We start from the raw sequence: 26,661 nt of genomic DNA on the forward strand, positions 1-26,661 counted from the left end.
TTCATCTCTTCTTGAAGAAGAGCACCCTCAACATCTGCATATGACAGCATAGCATTTGAATTGCTAGTGGTTGTCCTGAATGTGTCCCAACTCTCTGGCAAAGTGCATAAGAGAAAAGTGGCTTTGAACTCATCATCCATTGCCAACTTTTGATTAATGACCTGGCTGACAATACCATTAAACTCATTGAGGTGGGCTGTCATAGACGCCCCTTCCTTCATCTGAAGACCTATGAGTTTCTTCAACCAATACACTTTGCTTGAGGCACTTTGCTGGGCATACAAGTCCTGCAATCTTTGCCACATTCCCCAAGCTGTCTTCTCTTCACGAATGCTGAAAAGTAAAGAGTCTGACACAGACAACATGATAGTAGATCTTGCCAGCTCATCCATATCTTCCCACTCTTCAGCAGTAAGAGAAGCGCGCTTTACACCCCTTTCTGTGATGGGCTTGTGTTGCTTCTTCTGGAGCAACACATTATAGCACTGGGTTTGCCAAATATCATAGTTAAATGAGGCTTCAAGCTTCTTGATGTGAAGCAATGAAGAGCTCTCACCTGTGGGTGCCATAGCAATATGCAACCTGTCAATGCCTGACTCCCTGCAAAATGTGCAAACACTGCACCAAAAGCACACAAAGTGCTCACAGTTGTTCTCCCAAGCTTTATCTCCCACTGCGGAAGCAAGAATGCAACTTTTCTCCCACTGTATGTGATGAAATCACCAAAATCTGGTTGCTGCAGATTTAGGACAACACCTTAAATGTGCTCTGTTGCCCTTCCAAAGTACTGTACAACAGTACTAAGTGCTCACCTGTGATGTACCACACCTGTACCGGCAAGTACAACAGCTGAAATTGAACCTTTTTTTGCTCACTCAAATCAATTTGCAGCCATGCCAAAACTTGTACAAAGCTGTACCAAATCTGTACCAGCAAGTACAGCAACAATAAATGCTCTCCTGGCTGTCCAAATGAGTGAAAATCAGACTTTTACAGTCCCGAACACTGCATACAACAGTCCCGAACAGAAATTGGGCAAAAGCCCCTTGACTGCAAGCTGATTTCTGAGGATTCAAGGCATAAAAGTCTTGCCTGCTGCTTTGCCGAGCTCAACAAGCATAAAATCTTGAAAAGCCCCTTGATTTAAGATCAATTGCTGATCATACATGGTACATTGACGCACATGAAGGCATCCAGAGTCTTCACAGTGCTTCCCCCAAGCCACATATACATCCAATACATGAAAGCCCCTTGATTTACAGGCACATTGAGTGCTTGACAGGCATCAACACGTTGCCCAAAGCATCAAATGCGATTGCCTGCATGCAAATCAACCGAATCGGCACAAAAGCCCCTTGATTTGCACTGCAATTTGCTGCAATTTTGCCCGAATGTGCGATTTCTCACATAATGCATGTATGAATGCTTAATTGCACAATTACATCAAAATCCCCAAATTTCGACATCCAATTTCCTGCAAATTGATCCTGATTGTGACCAATGTCACCCAATTTTGCCAATTTTGCTCAAAATTGAGCAATTCGACACCTGTACCTGCTCAATTGATTGAATTGATAAGAAATTCCCAAAATTGAAGGCAAATACCTCTTAATTGTTGAATTTTTTCTGAGATTTGCAGGCTGAATTTTGTTGTTGCAGGAGAAAAGGGGGGGGCACGTATGATGCTGCTGAATCGGATGCTGCTTGTGTTGATGCTGATGCGCCTGCTGTGCTGCAATTGTACGGATGGCTGGGAAGCCCTCTGCGCTGCCTGCCTGGTTGGACAGCGTGGCTGCTGCTGGGCAGCTGCTGCTGCTGCTGTAGGCGCCTAAGATGCAGGCGCTTGGAGGTAGGCACACGAAAGACAACCTGGATGAAGCCGACTGCAGAGGCGCCCGCACTTCGATCTCTATGCACGAAAAGCTCCACGCTCGCCTGCACGAGGACACGTGTTCGTTCCACGCTCACGTATTGCTACCTTCGCCACCTCCGCCTAGTAGCGCCTTCTCATGCCTTCCTATTCACACATGAGCGGTCACACCTTCTTCGATCTCGACCCCATCAGCCGCATCGTGGTGAACTTCTTGCAGCAAGAAGGGAGAGCAGAAGAGCAGGGTTTTCTTGCCCTATATGACTATGAGCAGAGCTCTGGTTCTCCTCCTCAGAGCTCAGTCATGAAGGCTCCTCGCATCCTCGATTGCTACCTTGCAGAAGTTGCGCCTGATGCAAATCTTAACGTCTCCAAGTTTGTTGCATTCGCTGAATTGATGCCTGAGTATGCACGCGTGGCTGATGATGGGCTGTATCGGGCGATTGACATCTATCTCAAGGCTCACCCAGGAGTGAAGAGATGAACAGGAAGAAAGTGTGCAGCTTGATGGACTAACCTCTGCTCTAATACCAGTTGAATGGGAGAGTTAATTAGGGTTAGAGATTCATGTGGGAGACATACACAGAGAGAAGAAGGGAGAGAGAGAGAGTTGTGGGGATAAGTCAACTCACCAAGTGTAAGTGTGTGACTCCCCTATCACACATGTATATTGCACTAGTACACATAGTGCACTTAGTACATTAAAGTACTAAGTGTACTATGTACTATAACTTATGGGCTTGTACACACTATAAGGATGGGTATTATGCCTTTACCCCAACAATGGGAGGATTATCTTCCTGTGTTAGAATTTGCATATAACAGTACTAAGCATACGAGTACAGGGTTTAGTCCTTTCATGCTTATGTATGGTTTTCAACCAAGATCACCTGTTATTAATAGGATTCTCAGGACTTCAGCATGATGCTGCACGTAATTTTTTGCAAGATATGCAGGAAATGTTACAAGTTGCGAAGGAATCTATTAGAAGTGCTCAAGACCGAGACAGGTTTTATTCTAATAGACATCGTTCACCCAGAGAGTTCTCTGAAGGAACGATGGTGTATTTGCGAGTTCCGAAAGATTCCGAGACTTTACGAACATGTCGATCTCCGAAATTATCCCCTAGATACTGTGGACCATTTCGTATTACACGACGGATTGGTTCAGTTGCATATGAATTGGATTTGCCTTCTCATGTGAAAGTTCATTCTGTATTTCATGTCAGTAGACTTAAGGAAGTATTGGGTGGAACAGATCAGTTAGTTACTCCTCAAGAAATTATAGATGTCGAGGACATGACATTTGTTCCGCACGAACCTGAAAGGATTCTCGGAATACAAGATCAAGTGGAAGGATCGTGTTGAGGAGGACGCTACATGGGAGACATTGACTACTCTTCAGAGAGATTACCCTGGCCTTTTAATGAGCTCAGGAGTGAGCTCTTAGAGGAAGGGGAGTATGTCATGTGCACAATGTGTATCTACCGTGTGCTACACGCACGCAAGACTAGTTTCGAGGCTTGGGGAAGCTTGGAGCTAGGCAGGCTGATTGACGAGCTGAGTTAGGGATAGACTAACGGGCGGGCACCCAAGTATGGACGGACGGGCGTCCAAGTGTGGACGCCCGATGACTGGCCAAGAGCCTATAAAAGGGTGGCCAAGGTTAGTTATTGGGATATAGAGAGTCTCGCGAGTTTGTGAGAGCTCTATGGTCTTGGAGCCTGGATCTAGTGCAGACGTGCACATGCTTTACGCAGCCGAGGCCGACAACAATCTCAAGGCCCGTGAGGGCAGCTTCGTGGCAGTATGGGACGTCGCGAGGAGGAGATTGGTCGGTACGTCAACCTAGTTAGCTCAGCTCATGGCTCGGTGGGGTCAGCCAAGACTGTGGGCTTGCCCACGGCTGTCATGGTTGGGAGGTGAGTCAGGCTTGCACCCCCTTGTTGTTTATTCGTTTGTTTGCAGGATTCGAGTCTCGTACCAGGAACGATCACGAGGAGATCCGTGGGGATTTGATATCCGCATCGTCAATGACTTTGCAAGATTCATCACCCGCATCTGAACTTCCAAGGAGATCCTCTTCATGGACGATATCCTATCGTAGAGAGAAGCCAAATGCTGCCATATACCTCTGGCCAGCGTCATATGCTTGATATGATTGATTACATGTGGTGTGCAATTGACGAAAATGAAAGAACGGACTCTGGCATTGACACTATCCCATAACTGTGCCTGTGCCTGTGCCTCACGTTCCTTCCGAATAGAGGGTAACTCCCCTTCCTCTAACTCCGGCCATGGAACCCCAACAACAATGAAATCAGCAAGGTCGTAAGACTCCAAAACAGATTCCATCATTACCTTCCATATGCCGTAGTTGTTCCCGTCCAACTGACGGTCCACTGGGAACGTGGGGAATGTCGGGATCTTCACGTGCTTCTCAGCCATCTCAAGTAAATCTGCCATTACAGGGGTGTAACTGAAAAGGGAGGGTGGGTGGGAAAAATGAAGAACTAAACCTACAAGTGGCTGTCCAGCAAATCAGCCCGCCTTCCGCTTGCTTCTCCTCTTCCCGTACGGCCCAAAACAGTCCTCCAATCAGCAACACAAACAGCCCCCCTCTTGCTCACACAGTTCCCAAGATCTTCCAAGAGCCTAGAGCTCTGATACCATGTCAGAATATGCAACGGAGATGGAGACAAGATCTGAAAATACTAGAGCAAGTGCACTGCAGAAAAACACACACAGAGAGAGAGAGAGAGAGAGAGAGAGGGGTGATCTCTAGAAGAAAACGCAGATGATGGATTTTTCTCAAGGGTTCCAGCTCTAGGGTTTCAGGCAGCAGTGGAAGAAGATTAAAAAAATAAAAAATAAAAAATAAAAAAAATCAGGTTTGCAGGTTTTCTCAAGGGTGCAACAATGGTTCAAGCAACTATTTAAGGGTTTGCAGGTGCTGAATTAGGGTTTTCAGGTGCTGAATTAGGGTTTGAGAGAAAGGGTTTTCTTTGCTTTTCTTTGCTTTTGTACATGGATTTGGATGACCCGGCTGCTTCTGTTGGTGGCATGGCTGCCAATAGCCTTAACATGGATCTTATTGAGGAAATGATCGAGAAGGATGTGGGTTATGCTTCAGATGCCTCGGAGCAACAAAAACATCAAACGCTTGATGTTGATGCAAGTTACACTCTGGTGAATGTTAGAGAGAATGCAGAGGAAAGTTCTCAGGTACCTTCTCCAGAGTTTGCACGTTTGCTGCAAATCACTGGTGAGCTTCTGCAAGAATATGTGAAGGCAAATAGCATGCAAATGGCTGCAGTAGATAATGATGGTGTGGCTGATGTATGCATGGAGACTCCTTTGTTGCTACAACAGCTAGCAGATTTTCATGATCGTGCTGCTATCTTCTTCTTTACTGGGCGTATTCCGTTGTTGCCTCGTCTTAGAACATGGTTGGGCCGCTTGGTGTCGCATGAGGCACTTGAGGAGATTTATGATGGTCCGAGAGGCTTTTATGAAATACTTTTTCGCACTTCGGAAGCCCGTAGGGCAGTCTTGGAGCAGGTGCCACTCTTTTTGGATGGGCAGTTGGTTCATGTGGTTTCATGGAAGCCCATGGCAGAGTACCAAGATATGTTGCGCCAGGCTTGCCCAGTTTGGGTTGAAGTGAAACAATTCCCACCAATGTTTTGGCGTGTTTTACCAGATCTCATGCGAGGTATCGGTGATGTCTTGGTGGTACCTCGAATGACATCTAGAAACCGAAATCGTCTATGGATGTTATGGGATACTGGGAGACCTAGGCCGACACATTTGCGTGTCAATATGGCTGGGCTGCAACCTTTAATGTATGAATTGAGGTGGGATACATTTGCTGGCCACTGTTTCAAATGTGGTAAGATGGGCCACTTTGTCTCCGAATGTCCTAAGAAAGAACAAGTTGTTGCTACCAAGGATATCATTGATGGGCAGTTGCCCGTGGAAGATGAGCATGATGCTCCTTTACATGATGCCCAGCACATGGATGTACATGTGGATGTTCAGAATGAGGTTGAGCAGCCATGGGTGGAAGTACGTGGTAAAAAGACACGATTTGTTGCCCCGCGGGGGGATTTCTCAGATGCTTTTTGGCGGGGGCCTTTGCGTACTCATCAGGGGCCCTTACATACATATGCTCGTCGCCCTTTGGGTTCAGGTGCCCAACAACAGACCAGGATTGAGAGGCCGGGAGGCCAACTTTCTCAGGGTTCAGGGGCTCTTGGGGTGGATAGAGTAGAACGCTATCCTATTAGAAGTCGCCTAACAAAAGAAGCACAACAACAATTGCCTCCTATGTTTGGTTCGAAGGGTGAGGTCATCTCGCCATGGGATGGTCATTACCCTTTGACACGTGCTCGGGAACTCCAAGGGCAGTCTGAGATCACAAAAACCATGTCTAAAAATGCAATGCTTCAAAAGGTTCGTGATTTGGTAGATTGTCCTGGGCCTAGTACACAGCCTTGTTGATTCCTTTTCTGGGAAGGCTTATGAAAATTGTACAATGGAATGTAAAGGGTATTTCTTCGCGCCAAAAGCAGTTCAAGCTTTGGCGTACAACTTTTTATCATGGTTGGGATGTTTTGTGTGCAGTTGAACATAAGCAGCATAAGTTGGCTGGCAAAGCCTATGTATATAAGGGGTTTCATGTTTTCTACAGCGGACATCCTGCTTCGCAGTCAGGTGTTATGTTTGCTGTTCGTTCGCAGTTTCAGCCTTCTCTTGTGATTCAAGATGTTCATGGAAGATTTCTAGTGATACAGATTGTTTGGGATGATACGCCTTTATGGTTATTAGGGGTGTATGCTCCAAATAATGCTCGTGCATGCCGTTTGCTGTGGAATGACTTGTGTGCTCTTTCAATCTCTCATCCTGGCTTTGTGATGGGAGACTTTAATATTTGTGTCTCCGAGGAGCAAGCCACGTCGCCTCATTTTGTAATGGATGGCCCGGAGAGAATGGCGTGGGAAGCTTTTGCAGCAAGGTCGCTAAAACAAGACATGTGGTCTTGGTTGCATCCAGATGAAAGGGGTTACACTTATGCCTCACAACAGTTTCGGGGCACTTATGCTAGATTGGATAGGATGTATATTTTAGATCAAGATCTCTTTTTGCCAAAGGTTCTTACTATGATGGTTGATCAGCAACAGGTTTTGTCGGATCATTGGCCGCTTGTGTTTGAAATGGTCTATCATCCTGTGGATGCATATAAAGGCTTGTTGGGACGCTTGCCTTTGCGCTTAAATCACACTTTTTCGGAGCATGAAGTTTTTGATATTTATATGCGTCAGTTGATACGACATTTCTCCACAAGAGTGTCCATGGCTGATTATCATGCTTGGCCAGTGTTCCTTACCAACATTCGGAAATTGGCCCAGCATTATGGTCTTGCTAATGCCTCTATACAAAAACAGCATGTGGCTCTTCTTGAGTTGCTTTTAAAGGGCTTGCAGGCGTTCATGTTTACCGACTCTAAACTACTTGCACGTCTTGATGCTTTGCGGGATGCTAACTGTCAATCCAATCGCTTCTATGATAAGTTGCATCAAAAACATATGCGTGAGAATATTGTTAGGCTGATGGAGGCCCAAGGCAACCAGGTTATTCAGCATTGCATCAGGTTATATGAAGATTTGCTTGCCCCTCGAGAGGATGTCTCGCCGGCTGTCCTGGCTGCACGGGAGTCATTGTTTGCTGAAGTACGATATCAAGTTGACCCTGATGTGGCGGTTCAGCTTGACGCTCCTGTTGCTCAAGGGGAAGTGGAAGCTGTTCTCTCCAAACTTCCCATGGGAAAGAGTCCTGGTTGGGATGGTTTGACAAATGAGTTTTTCCGAAAATATGCTGATCAGCTTGCAGAGCCTTTGACACTTATTTGTCAAAGGGTTTGGGATGAGGGATATATGCCTGCCGATTGGAAGTTGGGCATACTTCGTTTGTTGCCCAAAGTCCCTTCGCCTACTTCTTTGGCTCAATGGCGCCCAATCTCACTTATGGGTATCATGTAGGCATATGCTCACTTATGGTAGTGCTATGTGTGAACAGGGCTTAACCAAGGGCACTTTTTCCCATGTGGTTTTTCCCCTTGGACATCAAGTGTGAAAGGACACATATAATATTTTGTACTTCTATATTATATGGATGTGGCACACATGCAAGAGTTGACTTGCATTTTGTGGATACCACACTTTTGGCTCACTCTCTCTCTCTCTCATTTCTGTGTGTGAGCTTCTCAACCTTGCACCTAACCCTAATGTGCAGGTTTGTGTGTGTGAGTGTGTGAGTCCAGCACCCAACATTTGGTATCAGAGCTGGGAGCTGGGAGCTGGCCTTGGAGTGGTGGCTGTGCAGAAACTGCAGAAAAAACTGTGAAATTCCGTCGACGCTGTGTTTTTTCCGTCGACTGTGAATTTCCGTCGACGTCCGTCCGTCCGTGGCTTCCGTCCGTGGCTTCCGTCTGTGGCTTCCGTCCAACTCCTCCACCGTCCGGCCGCCAAATACGGGCGGCACTAGTGGGGAGCCCACCGCCTCCGCCCAGCCTCCCGGGCGGCACCTCCTCCGCAGAGCCGGCGCCGACCAGCTCCGTCACCGTTCCGGCCGTCGACGTTCGTCCTCCACCGTCGATGTTCCTCCTCTGGCCGTCGCCCGACGCTAGTCCAAGGCCGCCGTCTACACCTCCGTCGACGTTCTGCTCCGGCACAGCAGCCGCCGGCCGTCGATGATCGTTCTGCTCCCGACTGACGCCCGCCGTCGCCCAGCTTCGACGACGCCCACGTGCCGCCTCCGTCCCGTCGAAGCACCCGCCGGCCCACCGTGTGTTGCCCCGCCGTCTCTGCTACGTCGACGTTCCACACCTTTCCGTTCCGGGCCCCGTCGCTGTTCCGTCCGTCTACCCAGTACTCGCCGTCTGCTCCAGCCTCCGTGCGCGCTACCCCGTGGCCTTTGTTCAACGCCAGCGCATCATCAACTCCCAGCGCTACCCACGACTGCATCGTGGTCTTTGTTCGCCACCTTCGCCTAGCTCCACTGCTGCCCGCCACCAGCTCGCCTGGCCAACACAGCACGCCTTCAGCCATCTGCCGTCCAGCTGCCTCCGTGTGCCTAGCAGGCCACTCGACTGTGTGCTCCCAGCCTACATTTTGCAAGCCTAAAGGTATTTCTCTGTCAAAATTTTTTATCAAACCCAAATACAAAATCTGCAGCCATTGCAGTGCAGGTCATATGCCGATTTTGCAGACAATAAATACTGTGCAATCAGATTGAAAAGAAAATTGCAGATGAAATTTGGGGGTTTTTGAAATTGAGGTCAAAATCAGCAAATTGAACCTCTCTAATTTGCAGAAATTTGGGGGTTTTCAAAATTGAGGTCAAAATTGGCAAATTGAAGCTCATACATTTGCAAAAATTTGGGGCTTTTGAGGAAATTGGCAAATTAGATGCACATTGAAGCGATTGGAGTGCATAAAAATTGGAAATTTTCTGATTGGAGCATGTAATTGAGCATTACAGCTGCGATTTGTCGCGTATGTATACACATTGAGTGTAATTGGACAATTTGGTGCAGGTTTACACTTGCTTTGGTTTGCAGGCATACATTTGCGCAGGACATTTGGTTGCCTGGCAGTGCACATTGGTGCTTGGTTTGCTTGCAGTTATACTTTGTTGACATGGCACAAAATGCTACGGATGTATTTGGTGTGCTCACCCAGGAGGACAAGCTAGATGGATCTAACTACTCCCTCTGGAGTTTTATGATCCGTAATTTGCTGATAGCCAAAGGGCTTTGGGGCATCGTGTGTGGTGATGACACACGCCCACATACCATTCAGCCAGCCACGCCTCAAAGGGGAGGTGCTCAAAGAGCTCCTGATGTAGATCCTGCTCCCACACAAGAGCAGAAAAGATGGGACTCTAGAGATGCACAGGCCATGTCATTGATAGCCCTTTCAGTGAAAAGGACTATTATTCCGCACATTCGTTCATGCAAGACATCGAAGCTTGCATGGGACACATTGGAAGCAATGTATCAGGTACGCAACGAAGCAAGAGTTGCCTACTTGAAAAGGCAATTGGATCTTCTTTCTATGGATGAGGGTGACTCCATGGCAGATCATCTCACCAAAGTGAAAGATTTGCAGGAACAATTGCTCAACATTAATGAGGTTATCCCAGACAGACAGATGGTCACCAACACTCTTCATTCTTTACCGCCTTCCTACTTGGGCTTTCACACCTCTCTCAACCTCTCGATGAGAGGAGGTGGTGATCCCGTCACTTTTGAAGAGCTCGTGGGTTTACTCTTGCAGGAAGAGCAAACAAGAGCAAACATATCGAGCAACCGTGGTGGAGAAAAGGCATTTACAGCCAAGGATAAGGGTAAAGCAAAGAGCTTTAAGCATGGGGGACAACAGTCTAGCAAAACTAGTCATGGACAGCCCTCTTCTAGTGGTGAAAAGTCTGACAAAGGGGATGCAAACAAGCCCAAAAAGAAGGGCAAATGTCACTACTGCCATAAGCCTGGACACTACATCAGTGAATGTAGGAAAAGGATTGCAAAAGAGAAAAAGAAAGAAGCAGGCAATGCAGTAGCAGACTCTTCGGATGACAAAGCACAGCAATCAGCTAATGTAATCCAGGAAGAGTACACTTTTTTGGTCACATGCACTAGTGACACACCAGGTGCTTCAGACACTGATATGTCTTGCATTGCATCTGACAGACAAAATGCATCATGGTATTTTGATAGTGGTGCTTCGAGCCACATCACTTCATGCAAAGATGTATTTCAGCACTTGGTTTATGCTTCAAATGGCCGCACTGTATCATGTGCAGATCATACCACATATCCAGTAAAGGGAATTGGTAATGTCATACTTATTGCAGCCAATGGTGCCAATATATGTATGAAAAATGTATTGTATGTTCCAGGGGTAAAGAAAAATCTGCTCTCCGTCTCAGCCATAAACGACCAAGGTTTAAAGGTTGAATTTGAAGATGGGAAGTGTTTGGTAAAAGACCTATCAAAGGGTTATGAAATAGTCACTTCTGGAACACGATACAAAGGCTTGTATAAGCTGGACAGCTATGACAAGCGCACTTATGATGCAAATACAGTGGCTGCCCACACTCCTGCTATGCATGATGCAGAGCTATGGCATGCTCGTTTTGGGCATGTAAATTTTCAGAGTTTGATGCTTTTGCAGAAGCATCATATGGTTGATAATATGCCGCCTCTTGAGTCTCCACCGAGACATGTATGTGAGGGGTGTATTTTGGGAAAGATGCAACGAAAACCATTCCCCAAAGATGGAGCTGTTAGTGCTGAAAATAAATTACAGCTCATACATAGTGATGTATGTGGTCCAATGCGGACACCATCCATAGGGGGACATCTTTACTTTGTCAGATTCATTGATGACTACTCCAGGTTTGCTTGGGCTTACCCTTTGAAAGCAAAAGAAGATGTGTTTACATGCTTTCGACACTTTGTAGCAATGGCTGAAAATATGTGTGCATGTAAAGTCCAAACACTTCGCTGAGATAGAGGTGGAGAATACATGTCAAATGCATTCAAGGATTATATGCTTCAAAAGGGCATCAAACACCAATGTACTGTGCCTTATACACCGCAGCAGAATGGTGTAGCTGAGAGGAAAAATAGATCTCTCATGGAGATGGCAAGATGCATGGTGAAAGCACAAAAGTTGCCTCACAAATTTTGGATGGAAGCTATAATGTGTGCAACTCATGTGTTGAACAGGTGTCCAACAAAAGCTTTGAAAACCATAACACCATTTGAGGCTTGGTATAGCCGAAAGCCAACAGTGGATTATATGCGTACATTTGGGTGTTTGTGTGACATGTGAGGGATGCGACCGTAGTAATCACAACCTTAGTCTGACTAAACTGCACTTAATGATGTTTAAGAGACAAACAGATATACAAAGAGATAGACAAGTTTGTGTCAATGCAGTGCAGCTATATTAAATGAATGAATGCGGTTACAATGAAGATCCAAATGGATCTGTACTGCTGAATATGCTGCCTATATGCTGTAAATGCGGGCTGAACTGCTGTCCACTCTTTCCCTTGTCTCCTGGGAAGGAAACACTGAAGGGAGGCTTTGGAACAGAAGCTGAATGCTGATGAATGATGAAAACGCAGACCTGTAGGGCTGAACTGGCTGCGTTTTGCTGATGTTGAGGATGATGCTGAGGATGATGATGCGTTAACTGACTAAGCTGATGGAGATGCGTTAACTTATCTGATGTTGATGATGAGGGCTGATGCTGATATGCTGAAACGCCAGATGATCCTGAGGAGGATGCGCTTCACTGATGAGCCCCTGATGACTGAATGGCTGATGATCTACTGAATGGAGAGGCGCCTGTATTTATATGGGTGGGGGACTGCTGGTCGGCCAGATGGCTGCAGTCGGCCAGATGCATAACTCCCATAAAATACCATAATACCATAAATGGTAGTCGGCTGCCCCAAAAATGCATAAAAAATGCCTGTAAAATGCTGGTAAAATACCTGATGATATCTGATGATGCTAATGATGCTAGAATGAAGCCATGTCACTGTACACCTGACTGGTGTGCACGTGACATTCCCCGCTGCTAAACTGTTGCTGGGTGGATACCTGGCAACCTTCGACTCGTCTGCGATCCTTCTCCTCCGAACCACTGCCCCCTTCTGTCTTCTGCTGGGACTGAGGCCGTCTGCAGGAGTGAAATCCTTGAGCCAAGACTCTATGTACTGTGGGAACTGAATGGCAACTACCTGAGTCACCCCTGACCTGTTCCTGGAAACCTTTCACCTACCATCTCCGTCGTACCTGAAGCTCTGAACCTCCTGAGGCGAATGTTGGAGCAAACTTCCGTCTTCTGTGGAAGAGAAACTCCCTGCTGCCAGTTGAAGCCAAAACTTATGTGCTCCTTTGATGATGGATGTCCTTCTTCCCTGATAGTTCATGGGTAACATGTATGCAGGACTGACTGCTAAGATGACTGCTAGGATGACTGCTATGCAAACCATGTGCAACCCTATATGCTGTGCAAGAATGCAGATGGATGGGTTACTAATGCAGACCTAAGGGAAAATCCCTAAGGGTGGCTTGCAAAATTTTCAGAACTGGGTTTAACTGTGCGGAAGCGATAAAAATGATGACTGACTGAATGACTGCTGGAATGAACATGCTCTAAGGCTGGTTACCCTGTAACGCTCTGATACCAATGTGACATGTGAGGGATGCGACCGTAGTAATCACAACCTTAGTCTGACTAAACTGCACTTAATGATGTTTAAGAGACAAACAGATATACAAAGAGATAGACAAGTTTGTGTCAATGCAGTGCAGCTATATTAAATGAATGAATGCGGTTACAATGAAGATCCAAATGGATCTGTACTGCTGAATATGCTGCCTATATGCTGTAAATGCGGGCTGAACTGCTGTCCACTCTTTCCCTTGTCTCCTGGGAAGGAAACACTGAAGGGAGGCTTTGGAACAGAAGCTGAATGCTGATGAATGATGAAAACGCAGACCTGTAGGGCTGAACTGGCTGCGTTTTGCTGATGCTGAGGATGATGATGCGTTAACTGACTAAGCTGATGGAGATGCGTTAACTTATCTGATGCTGATGATGAGGGCTGATGCTGATATGCTGAAACGCCAGATGATCCTGAGGAGGATGCGCTTCACTGATGAGCCCCTGATGACTGAATGGCTGATGATCTACTGAATGGAGAGGCGCCTGTATTTATATGGGTGGGGGACTGCTGGTCGGCCAGATGGCTGCAGTCGGCCAGATGCATAACTCCCATAAAATACCATAATACCATAAATGGTAGTCGGCTGCCCCAAAAATGCATAAAAAATGCCTGTAAAATGCTGGTAAAATACCTGATGATATCTGATGATGCTAATGATGCTAGAATGAAGCCATGTCACTGTACACCTGACTGGTGTGCACGTGACAGTTTGGCATATGCACATGTGCCAGAACAACTCCGAACAAAGCTTGATGACAAAGCAATTAAATGCATTTTTGTGGGCTACAGCAATGAAAGCAAAGGATACCGTCTTTATAATCCAACTACACGAAGGATTTTTGTGAGTAGAGATGTGGTATTTGCTGAAAATTCAGAACAGCCCATGGTCAGCTTGTATAAAAGCAATGATACAGGCATACAAGACATGTTTGATGGACTTTTACCCATTGCAATTAGGGGGGATTCAGATCAGCCAGCCCCTACACAAGAAAATCCACATGTAGAACATGTGGACCAGCCAGCCATTCAGCCCCCTTCTGTGCAAGAAGTGGAAGATCTTGTCAGGGAAGAGCAAACAGCCATAGACACAGCCAAGTCAGTGCCAAGATGGTTGCTGAAAACTTTGCAAGAAAGCAAACTTGCAGCTCCACTCACAGGTAGAACAAGGGCTAGTTCCAGCCATGCTTTGAATGTATATCGTGGGGAGTCTGCATTCGCAATGGGTGGTCTCTTTGATTCAGAAGAGCCTTCTTCTTATGAAGAAGCACATGAGAATGAGCATTGGTTGCAAGCTATGCAAGCTGAAATTTCTTCTATCATGAAGAATAATACATGGGATCTTGTGGAATTGCCTAAAGGCAAGCATGTAATTGGCACAAAGTGGGTGTACAAAGTCAAAAGAAAGTCTGATGGTACTATTGACAGGTACAAAGCAAGACTTGTGGCTAAAGGCTACTCCCAGAAAAAGGGAATAGATTATGAAGAGACTTTTGCTCCTACTTCGAGAATGACCACAATAAGATCTGTGATCGCATTGGCTGCCCATAAAGGATGGAAAGTGCATCAATTGGATATCAAAACTGCATTCTTAAATGGGGATTTACAGGAGGAAGTATATGTAAATCAGCCCATTGGTTTTGTAGTTCCTGGTGAGGAACATAAAGTATGCAGGTTGCACAAAGCATTGTATGGGTTAAAACAAGCTCCAAGAGCTTGGTATGATAAGATACATGCTCATCTAACCAGCCAAGGTTTTGAGAATAGTTCAGCTGAAAGCACATTGTATGTGAAGAAAACCGATGCCGATATTCTCATAGTCATCTTGTATGTAGATGACATGCTCATTACAGGTACAAGCAAAGCACAAATTTCAGATTTCAAAGCTGATTTGAAAGCTGAATTTGATATGTCAGATTTGGGGCCTTTACACTACTATCTCGGCATACAGTTTATGCATACAGATGATGGCATTGTTATGCGGCAAACTAAGTACATAAAAAGTTTGCTAAAAAGGTTCCACATGGATGAATGTAAGCCCATTTCTACTCCGGTAGAACCAGGTGTACGGCTTACTATGCATGATATTGGAGAGCCTTTTGAGGCTGGCCTTTATAGCCAGGCAGTGGGATGCCTCATTTACTTGTGTAACACGAGGCCAGACATATCTTTTGGGGTGTCTTTGTTGAGCAAATTCATGCACAGCCCAGGCACAAAGCATTGGCAAGCAGTCAAACGCATTTTTCGTTATCTTAAGGGTACCCTGGATCTTGGTTTGTTCTATCCCAGGGGGGGCAGCTTGCAGCTTTATGCATACAGTGATTCAGATTGGGCTGGTGATTACGATACCAGGCAATCCACCAGTGGGAATTGTTTTTTTCTTGGCAGCTCATGCATATCTTGGTTGAGTAAAAAGCAACCCACTGTTGCTACATCTACTTGTGAGGCTGAGTACAGGGCAGTCTTTACAGCTACAGTAGATTGTGTATGGTTGAGGAGACTATTGGCTGATCTTCGTGAGTGTCAGCAGACACCCACCACCATTCTCACTGATAGCCAGAGTGCTATGGCCGTGGCACGAAATCCAGTATTTCATGCACGTACCAAGCACATAGAGATTCATTATCACTATGTCAGAGAGAGGCTACATGCAGGGGAGATCAGTTTATCTTATTGCCCTACACAGGATAATGTTGCAGATCTATTCACAAAGGCTTTATCTCGAGAAAAGTTTGAAGCTTTCCGCAAAGCTTTGGGCTTACTCTCATACAGAGAGTGATCTGCTACCTTGTACAGGTTCACACTTCCACTACAGGGGGGATTTGTAGGCATATGCTCACTTATGGTAGTGCTATGTGTAAACAGGGCTTAACCAAGGGCACTTTTTCCCATGTGGTTTTTCCCCTTGGACATCAAGTGTGAAAGGACACTCTAACATATAATATTTTGTACTTCTATATTATATGGATGTGGCACACATGCAAGAGTTGACTTGCATTTTGTGGATACCACACTTTTGGCTCACTCTCTCTCTCTCTCATTTCTGTGTGTGAGCTTCTCAACCTTGCACCTAACCCTAATGTGCAGGTTTGTGTGTGTGAGTGTGTGAGTCCAGCACCCAACATATCATGTATAAAATCTTTACAAAGATTTTTGCCAATCGCTTGCAGAAGGTGCTTCCTACTCTTATTCATCCATATCAATATGGATTTGTGCATGGCAAGAATATTTTGCATAATATTCTTAATGTTCAAATTGGAGCGGATTATGCCAAGGCAAAGAAGCAAGAGATTGTGATGGTGCAGTTGGATCTTGAAAAAGCTTTTGATCATGTCAGCTGGTCTTTCCTTTCTCGGTTAATGACAGCCATGGGCTTTGGTCCCAAAATGGCTAATTTGGTGCATTTACTTGGCTCTGGCTCTATCACGCGGATTATGCTCAATGGAGGACTTTCGGATGGTATTTCTCTCACCCGTTCTCTCCGGCAGGGCTATCCTCTTAGTCCTCTTTTCTTTGCCATTGCCACTCATCCTATGTTATCTCGCCTAGATGCTATGGCATCGCATGGTGAAGTGGTTGGTTTGCATCTCCCTCATGGCAAGCAATTGGTTGCTCAAGCCCTTGCGGATGACACTTTTATGTTTCTCAGGGCCGAAAAAGCCAATATAGATCGCGCAATGGAAGCTTGGAATAATTTTGCATTGGCTTCTGGGCTGAAAATAAATTCAACAAAATCAGCCCTCATTGTATGCACGGAATTTGATCTTGAGGCATTAGGGTGGCAAGGCCGTGTGGTGCATACAGGAGACATTGTTCGTCATCCTGGGTATCCGGTGGGTGTGGATGTGGACCCCCAAGCGCTTCTTGCTTGGATTTCTGCTCGCATCTCGGATAAATTTATGTATTGGAAAGCTCAAGGGTAGCCTATGCACGTGAGGGTTAAGGTAGCTCAGGTTATTATGCTTAGCATGATTTCCTATTTTTTGCCTTTGCTACCTTCGACGCACAAATCTCTTCTCCGTTTGGTTGCTCCCATTCGGTTTATGCTGTGGAAGTGGCAAGGAAACATTATGGGTCAAACATGGATAGCTTGGAATCACATTATGACGCCCAAAAGAATGGGTAGGGCTGCTTTACTGGATGTCCGCTTGCATATGGTGGCACGTAGGTGGGCGCTTTTTCAAGATATGTGTTTGCAGGAGCAGCCTTGGGTATTCATGGCTCGTGACTTGATTGAGTTGGAGGGATTGTCACATGGACGGACACGTGTGCAGGCTTCATGGTGGGACATTGTGAATGCGGCTCATCCTGTCCGTATTCGCTCATCTCACATTTTATCACATATTCTCCTTTCTTGGCATGAAGTTCTACTATTGGCTCGGTGGGATCCTGGTCATGAAAGACTACTTTTGAACTCTTTGCAGTTCGAAATATTTGTGGAGTCGCGTGTCATTGTTTGGCCAGACAGAGATGCTTCACGCATACGACTCAACCGCATGGTCAGGTTAGGCTTGGTTAGAATCCGAGATGCTGTGATACCTGGTCGTGACAGGCCATATTCGTTTCGTCGTATTCGGCAGCACTTTAGGATTCCTCGGACATTTCAACCACTATGGGTTGACATCATGCATGCAGTTGAGCCTTTTACTCCATTGCCTCGGCCATCTGCAGATCAGCCTTGGCTTGATTGGGCACTATGTAAATCTGGTGACTTGATATCACTTTCAGCTAACCAGGTCTATCATAAGCTTGTATCAGAGAAAGATTGGGTTTCAGCCAAGGCCAATAAGGTGTGGGGATTGCACAAGTCTAAATCATGGTGGCAGAAAACTCTTATGCGTGGTTGGCAGTCTAAACTCCCTTACCAAGGTAAGGTTTTCATTTGGAGGATGTTGGTGGGAGGGTTACCTACACGGGATCAGCTCAGCCGTCGTAAAATTACATTGGCCTCTTGCTTCTTCTGCACGACATGCACTGAAACAGTTATGCATCTGTTCATGAGTTGTCCAGTGGCCTGTCAGATTTGGTCTTTTGTCTCTCGCGTTTGGGAGGCAATAGAGAGGTCTACTGTTTCGGCTCATCAGTGGATATTTGGGATTTGTCCTCAAGTCATTACTTCGGACAGTCACCTTGTGATATTCCATTTCCTTAGATGGACAGGACTTTGGCATATTTGGACTACACGGAATGGGTTCATCTTTGATTCCTTGTCTGGAATACATGGGCACATTCTACGTATCCGCGGTTTGCTGCTTTGGCAGTTTTCTTCTCTTCTCTCAGCTCAGCTACTACTGGATGCAGATGTTATTTCGTTACGGTCTACGGCGGCTCGGCTAGCTCATCTTTGATGCTTTTATCTGGGATGCTTATTTGGCTAGGAGGCTTTCTTATTAGTGTACACGTTTGCATGGTCATAATCCTTTAGAGGATCTTTTGTGGGGGGTTTTTTGGGCCATAGGTTCTGTGTGAGCCATGTGGCTGATGTACATTTTTACATATAATATAAAACACCATTTCACGAAAAAAAAAAAAAAAAGAAAGGAAGAAAGATTTTATTAACGTCTTCCAAAAGACCGAACTCGGCCTATGAGACAAATCAGTGTACCTGTGTGGGGTATCCTCTGTCATCCCAACAAAATGAAAAAATACTGAACTAAAAAAGCTGAATCTGGGTGTGCAATAAGTACAATGAGTGGGGGAGGTGATGGAGCTCTACTACTAGGAGAATGCAAAGCTATATGCATGGAGTATACAATCATGATATGCAACCTAGCTAGGCTGCTAGCTCCATCCTGTACCATACTGGGGGTATAGAATGGTATACATCAATGAAGGGGGTGTCCACAGCTCCCTGAAGAACATGCCTGGGTCTGCTCTGAAGCGAGCAAGTCACTCCGCACCCTCCGGAACCACTGCAAGGAATTCCCAAGGACTTGGCATTGATGCAGTTTTTTTTAAAACCTTTTTTCTCTTTAGGAGAGTATCTAGGGGCTAGCACAACATGTTGGTTTGGAGTTACAATGCACATTTGTTGGTCTTAAACATTGTTGTACACTCAGCATATGTTGGCCAAGATAATCGATGTAGTATGAAACCAATCCAATCGGCCAGAATAATTGGGTGGATAGCATGTAAGCCATGTGCCTGCGGTGAGCCGATTGCAAAGATGCAGAGAGTTCTAGAAGAATGAAGACGATGAAAAAGGAAAGGGATTGTGCGGTGAATCCTTTTTTGAAGGAAGGAAGGTAGAAAAAAGTCATTTCTTTAAATTTTTCTATTAAGGGTCTTTCGGCCGAGAGTCATGGGGGTTGGGGGAGACGGACAGATACATATACGAAGAGATGCCGACAGAGAGGAGGAGGGTGAGTGAGTGAAGAGCTAAGAGTTCTGACTTTGTAAAAACTAAATATATAAGAATTTGCAGAAGACACAGCAGTTTTAGCTGATTTTGTGAGCATTATGTGGTCTTTCGGTCATTCCTCTTTCGATGTGAGTGTTATATAAGATACAGGGTCAGTGCAATCAATACAGCTCGCAAAGAGTGTTTTTTTCAAGTCTGTGTGAATCTTTACCCTGTTTGTTTTGGTTTACCAATTGATGAGTTCTGAGTTCCTTCATGTTCAATTAGCTTCTCTAAGAATCTTTTTGTTTCATGCTAAATACTGCTTCTGAGTTATCAAGAATGTCAGGTTTGAGTGACTAGCATATTGATTGTTGAATTTCTCTGAGACAAGAGCTATTAGGTCAGGGAGGACCAAGCTACCTGTGTTTTTTATTGATTGTCTTTATGGGTGAACTCGATTAAAAGATGTCAAATGAAAAGAAATAGCAAAGCAATTCAGTATGAGAAGAGAGTCTAGAGAGAAATTCTTGCAGGTCCAGGTTCTCAATTGGTGTGAGTATGGGAGGATTCAGATCATAATTCCTTCTATTAGGTTAGTCTGACCCAAATCCCTTAGAGCTTGCCACATGCAGTTTTGCATATTCTCATAAGCGTTAAGGTCAGATGTTGACAGACTTGAAGCTGTCAAACCAGGAAGGGACAGCTCAAAGCGCTGTCAAAGAGAGTGTTGACTAAATCAGTGATGATTGAAGTAAAGCTGATGGACCGGGAGCTGACTGTAGAGAGTTAACCGAATGAGAGCTATCTGAAGTAGGAAGAGTCAGTTCAGAGCTCTCAGATCAAGAGCTGTCAGAAACAAGAGCTTACTGAGTCAGAGCTGATTGAATGAGGAAGAATTAGGAAGAGGGCTGTCTAAAAAGAAGTAGACTAAATCAAAACTAGTTGAAGTATACTCTTAAGGTCAAGAGCTAACTGATCTGAAGCTGTCAGGCTAGGTAGCATTTGGTTCAGTGCTGACAGATTTAGTGCTGACTGAAGGAGAAAGAGATAGGTCCAGAGCTGACTGGCTGACAAAAACATGGCCGACTAAAGGAGGAAGGGACAGGATCAGTGCTGAGAGATTTGATGCTGACGGAAGGAGGAAGGGATAGGTACAGAGCTGACAGAACCAGTGCTGACTGAAGGAGGGAGTGAAGAAACACAGCTAATAGGATGAGAGCTGAGGTAGAAAGCATTTAGATCAGTGCTTTCTGAACCGCTTTCTGAACCCAAGTTGACTGAACCAGTACTAACTGTATCACAGCTGATTGAAGCAAGAAAAAACAGTTTAGAGCTTACTAATCAAGGGCTAACTGTAGTAGGAAGTGTCAAGTTGAGAGCTATCTGAATCTAAGCTAGTCAGATGAGGGGTTGTCACATTAGAAGCTAGTCAAATCAAGAGCTGATGGATCAAGAGTTAGTCGAAAGAGGAATGTGTGGAACAAGATTGTCTGGAGCAAAAAAACAGTCAATATGAGAGCTGAGGAAGTGAGGACTATTGAGATGAAGAGAGAGACTAGCCAAGACTTTTAGATTGGGGTTTGTATCTGTTGACTGAATCAAAACTTTTTTGAGCAAGAAGTGTTAAGATCTGAAAACGTCAGAAGCAGGATCACTCTGAATTAGGAAAAGGGTCTGAAAGCGTTTAGGAATAGTTTGAATCAGAAAGATGTTCAGAATAGGAGCTGACGGAATCAGGAAAAGGGTCTAACGAGTTTAAGGAGCTGTTTGAAACAGAAAGGTGTCCGAATCAAAAGCTGTCAAGATCAGGAGGCGTCGGGCTGCATTTAAGCAAGGACCATTGAGCTAAAGAGACGCAAGCCAAGACCTTCAGTTTGAGTGTTGTTTGTTTGGTGTTTGGGAGTGGTGCCTTGTACACCTGATCTCATCCAGCCTTCTTGCAGTGCTAGCTAGCAATAGCTAGTGTGGGAGTTAAAAAAGCTCTTAGTGTCACAGTGGTGGTGAGCCCACCTGGCATTATAGACCACCCGTGTGGTTGCGCACCCCCCCCCCCACCCCCCCCCACACAAGGTAGCGTTCTCCTCCCACAGTAACCAGCCGGGGGAGAAGAGCACCTTTCTTTTATTTACTATCACCCCCCTCTATGGAGCTGAGTTTGTACTTAGCCAGTATGGTTGTTTTGTTCAGTAACAAATAGAAGGATCTCTTTCCCGGGAAAATTTTAAAAAAGATGGTATGGCCACCTGTGGCACCCGGGCACCTGTATGGGCACCTTATGCGAGCACAGGCTGTAGCCTGTGATCAAGGTTAAAAGAGCAAACCCAGTCAAGCACACTGGTAAAACACTATCATAGGAACACATTATGTCAGCTTCTCCAAAAGAATTGCTCCTAAAAGATGTGTTGTCTCTTACAACAAAATAGCAATACATGCAAATTAATTTATTCCAAAAAGATATTTGTTTGTTGATAACATCTTGCTGCACTACACCCGGCCATGATCACAATGTTTCCTTGTTTCATTTCAAAGGTAAAAAATGACTTGGAAGCAAGACTAGTCTGCAATACATGGAAAAGAAATGACTAGCCTGCAATACATACAGATTTTGTTTACTGAACACACAAACTTCAAAGCATACCTTTGTGACAGTAAGCAATGCAGAAGCGTGATTATTCTGCGCAACAACTTCTGTTAGTGATGCTGGCAAAGGATTTGATGACACATCTGCAGGAAAACTACGTTTGTGAACTTCTCGCAAAGCATGAGCCGACAATTGCCATAATAGCTCCACAAATCTGTATAAACAATAACACTGAAACTTCAGCCCAGAAATTTCCAACTCTTAAACAAAATCACAACTAAGCCAGAGCGAAATCCAAATCAGACAGCAACACCAAAAATATTGAATCATCAGCAACTCAATTAGTTACGTCTGACTGCCATGCCATAGGTGCAAGAATGTGACACACCTCACCTGACATGGCAGTCGGGCAGAAAAGATGGCAGTCAGGCAGGGTAGGTTGGCCAGCAAGGACAGGTGCACATATGGTCAGGCAGGCATCCATCAGCCCACACATGTGAACACGTGGCATTAAAAGCTGGTCGTGGACAATAAGAACAGCCAACAGCTTTTAACTGGCCGAGCAGCACTTAACGTGCATAGAGAATTCATTTGCAAACTGTCAGCGATTAGAGCCTCCAGAGTGTTTCTCTGCAGTACATGCTGGTCCAAGAGATTTAGAGTAGCGTGAGGGCTGAGAATTGACGTCTTCATTCTCAACCATTACTGGTACCTGAATTTCAATTGTAATACTTTCATCTTGTACATAATACGGAACAGTAGTTTTATGACTCTATTGTGTAATGTGTGTTTTATTCCATTGCACTCTACTCTCAAACCCTAGAACATACACACATTCGCTGCTGGGTAGAGCCCTAGTTTCAAGAAGAGCACAAGTCGGGGATGGGAAAAGTCATCAATTGGGTTCTCTTTTGTTCTTCCCGGGGGAAGTCACTGTGTCTCGGTGGGGGAAAAACCACATTCCTTCCCCAACCCACCCTTCCTCAGTGTGAAGGGTTGCAGCCTTCTTCATTCCTCTTTTATCACTAGTTACTAATAGTTCACATGGACACAAAAAATCGACACCAAAGTTGCCACGACAGTTGGCATGAGGGAGGTTCGCAAGATCGTCATGCTCAGCGTTGTGAGGATTCTTCTCAAAATGGTCATGCAAGCAAACATCTTTTTTATATATACCTAGATGAATCCAAGAACATGCCCAAATTCACCTTTTACGAACGTGCATGTTATATACTCATGGTAGTCAACCCACAAGACTAAATAACTATCAACTCCATCATGCATAGTATGGACTAGATACTACGACATCCCCACTAACGTCATCAATGCCCAATAGTGGGTGTAGAACTCTGTATCAAGATATGCTCTCTCTCTCTCACACACACACACACACACACACATAAGAGCATATATTCACACAAAGCTCTTCGTACTGAATTTCTGTCAAACCTCCGGAGATGCAGCGCAGACTCAACCATAATGAAGTCTAGCACTAAGCGAAGTAGCAAATAGAAAGAATTAGTACAGCAAATAAGTAGTTGATAGGGCAAATGCACCGCCAAAGACATCTTTTTTACTACAATCCAAAGAGGCGTTGCAAGAGCAAGCATCGCCATGATTTTAGTCTAGAAAGGAACCGTCGCCATGGCTACACCACAGAAGAGAATCACGACAATAGTCATCGAATCTCTCAAGACAATCGTCACGAGCAATACAAATTTCAAGGCTCAAGTGGAAAGCTCATTGGCAATTTGGCTCAACACTCCTCAACTTTCAAGGCTCAAGACTCAAGTGGGCATTGGGCAACCCGGCAAGGCTCTAGCTCTCCTCAACGCTCAACTTTCAAGGCTCAAGTGGCATTGGGACCTTGGGTAAGTTGTAATTTCAAGTTCACTTGTAGTCTTGTTGCTCTCCTACACTCACCTCTTGCTCTAACCTCTCCATTGGCAAGCCTCTCCTACTCTCGAGTCTCACCTCCATTGCTCAAGGCTCAAGTGACAAGCCTCTCCTACATCTCTCTCCTACACTCACGGTCTCGACTCTCACCTCCTCTTGCTTTAGCCTCTCCTACATCTCTCTCCTACTCTCACCTCCATTGCTCAAGGCTCAAGCCTCTCCTTCATCTCTCCTACACTCACGGTCTCACCTCCTCTTGCTTTAGCCTCTCCTACATTTCTCTCCTACACTCACCTCCATTGCTCAAGCCTCCTTGGCACTTGCCTCCATGGCATCTTCATCGCGACCATCCCCCGCACCTCGTTCCGGCGGCGCCAATACAAATAGAGGAAGGAGGACCAAAGGTTGGTCTTGGTGGGAAGAGGTCAACTCCGATCATCCCGGAAGTGGAGGCGGCTCTCGCCCATGGTCCTGCAAGCTATGTCCATATAGGTGAACGGGTGGGGCGGATAAAGTGAGAGCTCACCTCTTGCATGAGCCCGGTCATGAGGTCCGATTTTGTGATCAGGTCACACCGGAGACGAGAAGCAGGCTTCTTGAACGTGTTGCCGCACATGAGGCCTTGCTTTCAAGGAGGAGAGTGTCGCATGAGGCCGTGGATCCCGCAACACTAGTGAGGCCATCCCAAGGTTCGGCATCCCCATGTGCATCCACTTCATCGGCACCTGCGGGCGCATCACCCGCCCCACAAGAGCGGGCCCCAACACCATCCTTCTCCATGCCAACCGCATCCACACACTCACGCCGGCAAAGTACTCTTGAGGGTAGTTGGGACCCCAAGAAGAAGGAAGAGGTGAATACGGCCATAGCCCGCTTCTTCTTTCATGACCACATTGCTTTCCATGCTGCCAGGTAATCAAGAATTAAGATGTCTAGCTTAAGATCTATCATTTTACAATGTTCCTCTTACAAGTTACTTGAACTTTGAACTTTGAAGTTGATCGGTTATTAAATTATTCATTTTTTGTGGATAGATCGGACTACTTAAGGTCATGGTGAAGAAGATAGGGGAGTATGGTCCAAACTATACGCCCCCATCAACGGAGTCCTTGTGCACCACATTGCTAGAGAAGGAGAAGAGGCTTGTGGAGCAAGCAACAGAAAACACGAAGCGACAATGGGCAAGGAATGGAGTGTCCCTGATAGCCGATGAATGGAGTGATACGCGGAAGAGGTCCATCCATGGCCTTGTCGCATATTCCCGCGGTGAGATATACTTCATCGCCTCACATGATGCTTTTGGGGCCGGGAAGAGTACTGATGTGCTAGCAGCAGAGTGGGCTAGTGGCATAGAGATCATTGGCCCAAACCTAGTTGTGGGCTTTGTTGCTAATGGGGAGGCTTCAAACAGGGCAACCGGAGCGATCATTGAGAGGATGTACCCCAACATCACCGTGTCATTTTGCATGGCACATTGCTTAAATAATCTCTTGAAGGATATTGGGGACTTGCCAAGGATCCGGCCTATCATCCAAGTGGGCAACCAAATAGTGACATTTGTCACAAACCATTTGTTCCTACACCATGAATTCTCCAAAAAATCTAGCCGTCAGCTCCTCAAATACTCAGATACGAGGTTTGCCTACAAGTTCTTGATGCTCCACCGATTGAAAGAGTGTAGTGGTGCATTGAGACAGTTGTTCCACTTCACTTCTTCACCATTGGCTTCCACTGAGACAGGAGCTCTATGCAAGGAAAAAGCAGAGAGCCCTGATTTTTGGGAAAAAGTGAAGTGCATTGATGCTATGGTTCAACCTATTGTCCACTTGATGAGGCTTGTGGATGGTATGAAGCCACGCATCGGCAAGGTATATGAGGCTATGGACAGCATAATAGAGAAGCTGAGGGATTTGGAGCCAAATGAGGACAGGTACGAGGAGATCCGTGCCCTGTGTGTGCGTAGGTGGAACTCCTACTCCTCTCCTTTGCATGCAGCAGCCTATGTGGTGGACCCTGAGTTTCAGGGTAAAGGGCAAGAAAGTGACGCAGAGGTGAGCAAGCTATGGAGACTTGTCTTGACTCGACTTGTCCCTGACCCAAATGTTAGGCGGAAGATTCGTGACCAGTTGTCCACGTATAGGAGCTTTCAGGGCTCTTATGGAGACATGGATGCACAAGATGATCGCTTCAAAGTTGGGGCTGCTTTGTGGTGGGAAGATTTTGGTTCGGATGGACCTGAGCTTCAGCATCTAGCCATCCACATTCTCAGCTAGGCAGTGAGTTCCTCTTGCCTAGAGCAACTTTGGAGCTCATACAATCACATTGCATCGAAGAAGAGAAACCGTCTTGGGGTGGAACGGGCAAATGATCTAGTCTTTGTGAGTGCAAACTTGCGAATGCTTTGCAAGAGTGCAACTGCAAAGGCTGATGCATTTATCGAGTGGGAGATGTCTCAAGATGACGAGGAGTTGGAGGAGCAAGTGGAGGACATCTCTATGGAGCCTGCAGGCATTGTAGGGACCCATGATCGTGAGGCCAGCACTTCACATGCCCCTTGAAGTCATCAATGAATGTGACGAAGTAAAGATGCCCCCCTATGGATGGTGTCCACATTGGACCACATACATCACTATGTATGAGCTGTAATTTACTTTCAGCTCTAACA

The 26,661-nt window shown here is 45.7% G+C and overlaps 1 protein-coding gene across 1 annotated transcript in view; it reads right to left on the bottom strand.

Moving 5' to 3' along the window:
- Nucleotides 1–26,661, bottom strand: part of AUG6 (HAUS augmin-like complex subunit) — a 117,086-nt gene that overhangs the window by 67,456 nt on the left and 22,969 nt on the right. Inside the window, exon 4 of the mRNA XM_086799085.1 lies at nt 22,158–22,314. Within this exon, the coding sequence (XP_086655211.1) occupies nt 22,158–22,314 (157 nt within the window). The remainder of the gene's footprint in view (nt 1–22,157; nt 22,315–26,661) is intronic.

Source organism: Cibotium barometz, chromosome 1 (genome assembly GCF_041138505.1).
Source record: "Cibotium barometz isolate CiBa-2024 chromosome 1, ASM4113850v1, whole genome shotgun sequence".
NCBI classification, from domain to species: domain Eukaryota; kingdom Viridiplantae; phylum Streptophyta; class Polypodiopsida; order Cyatheales; family Cibotiaceae; genus Cibotium; species Cibotium barometz.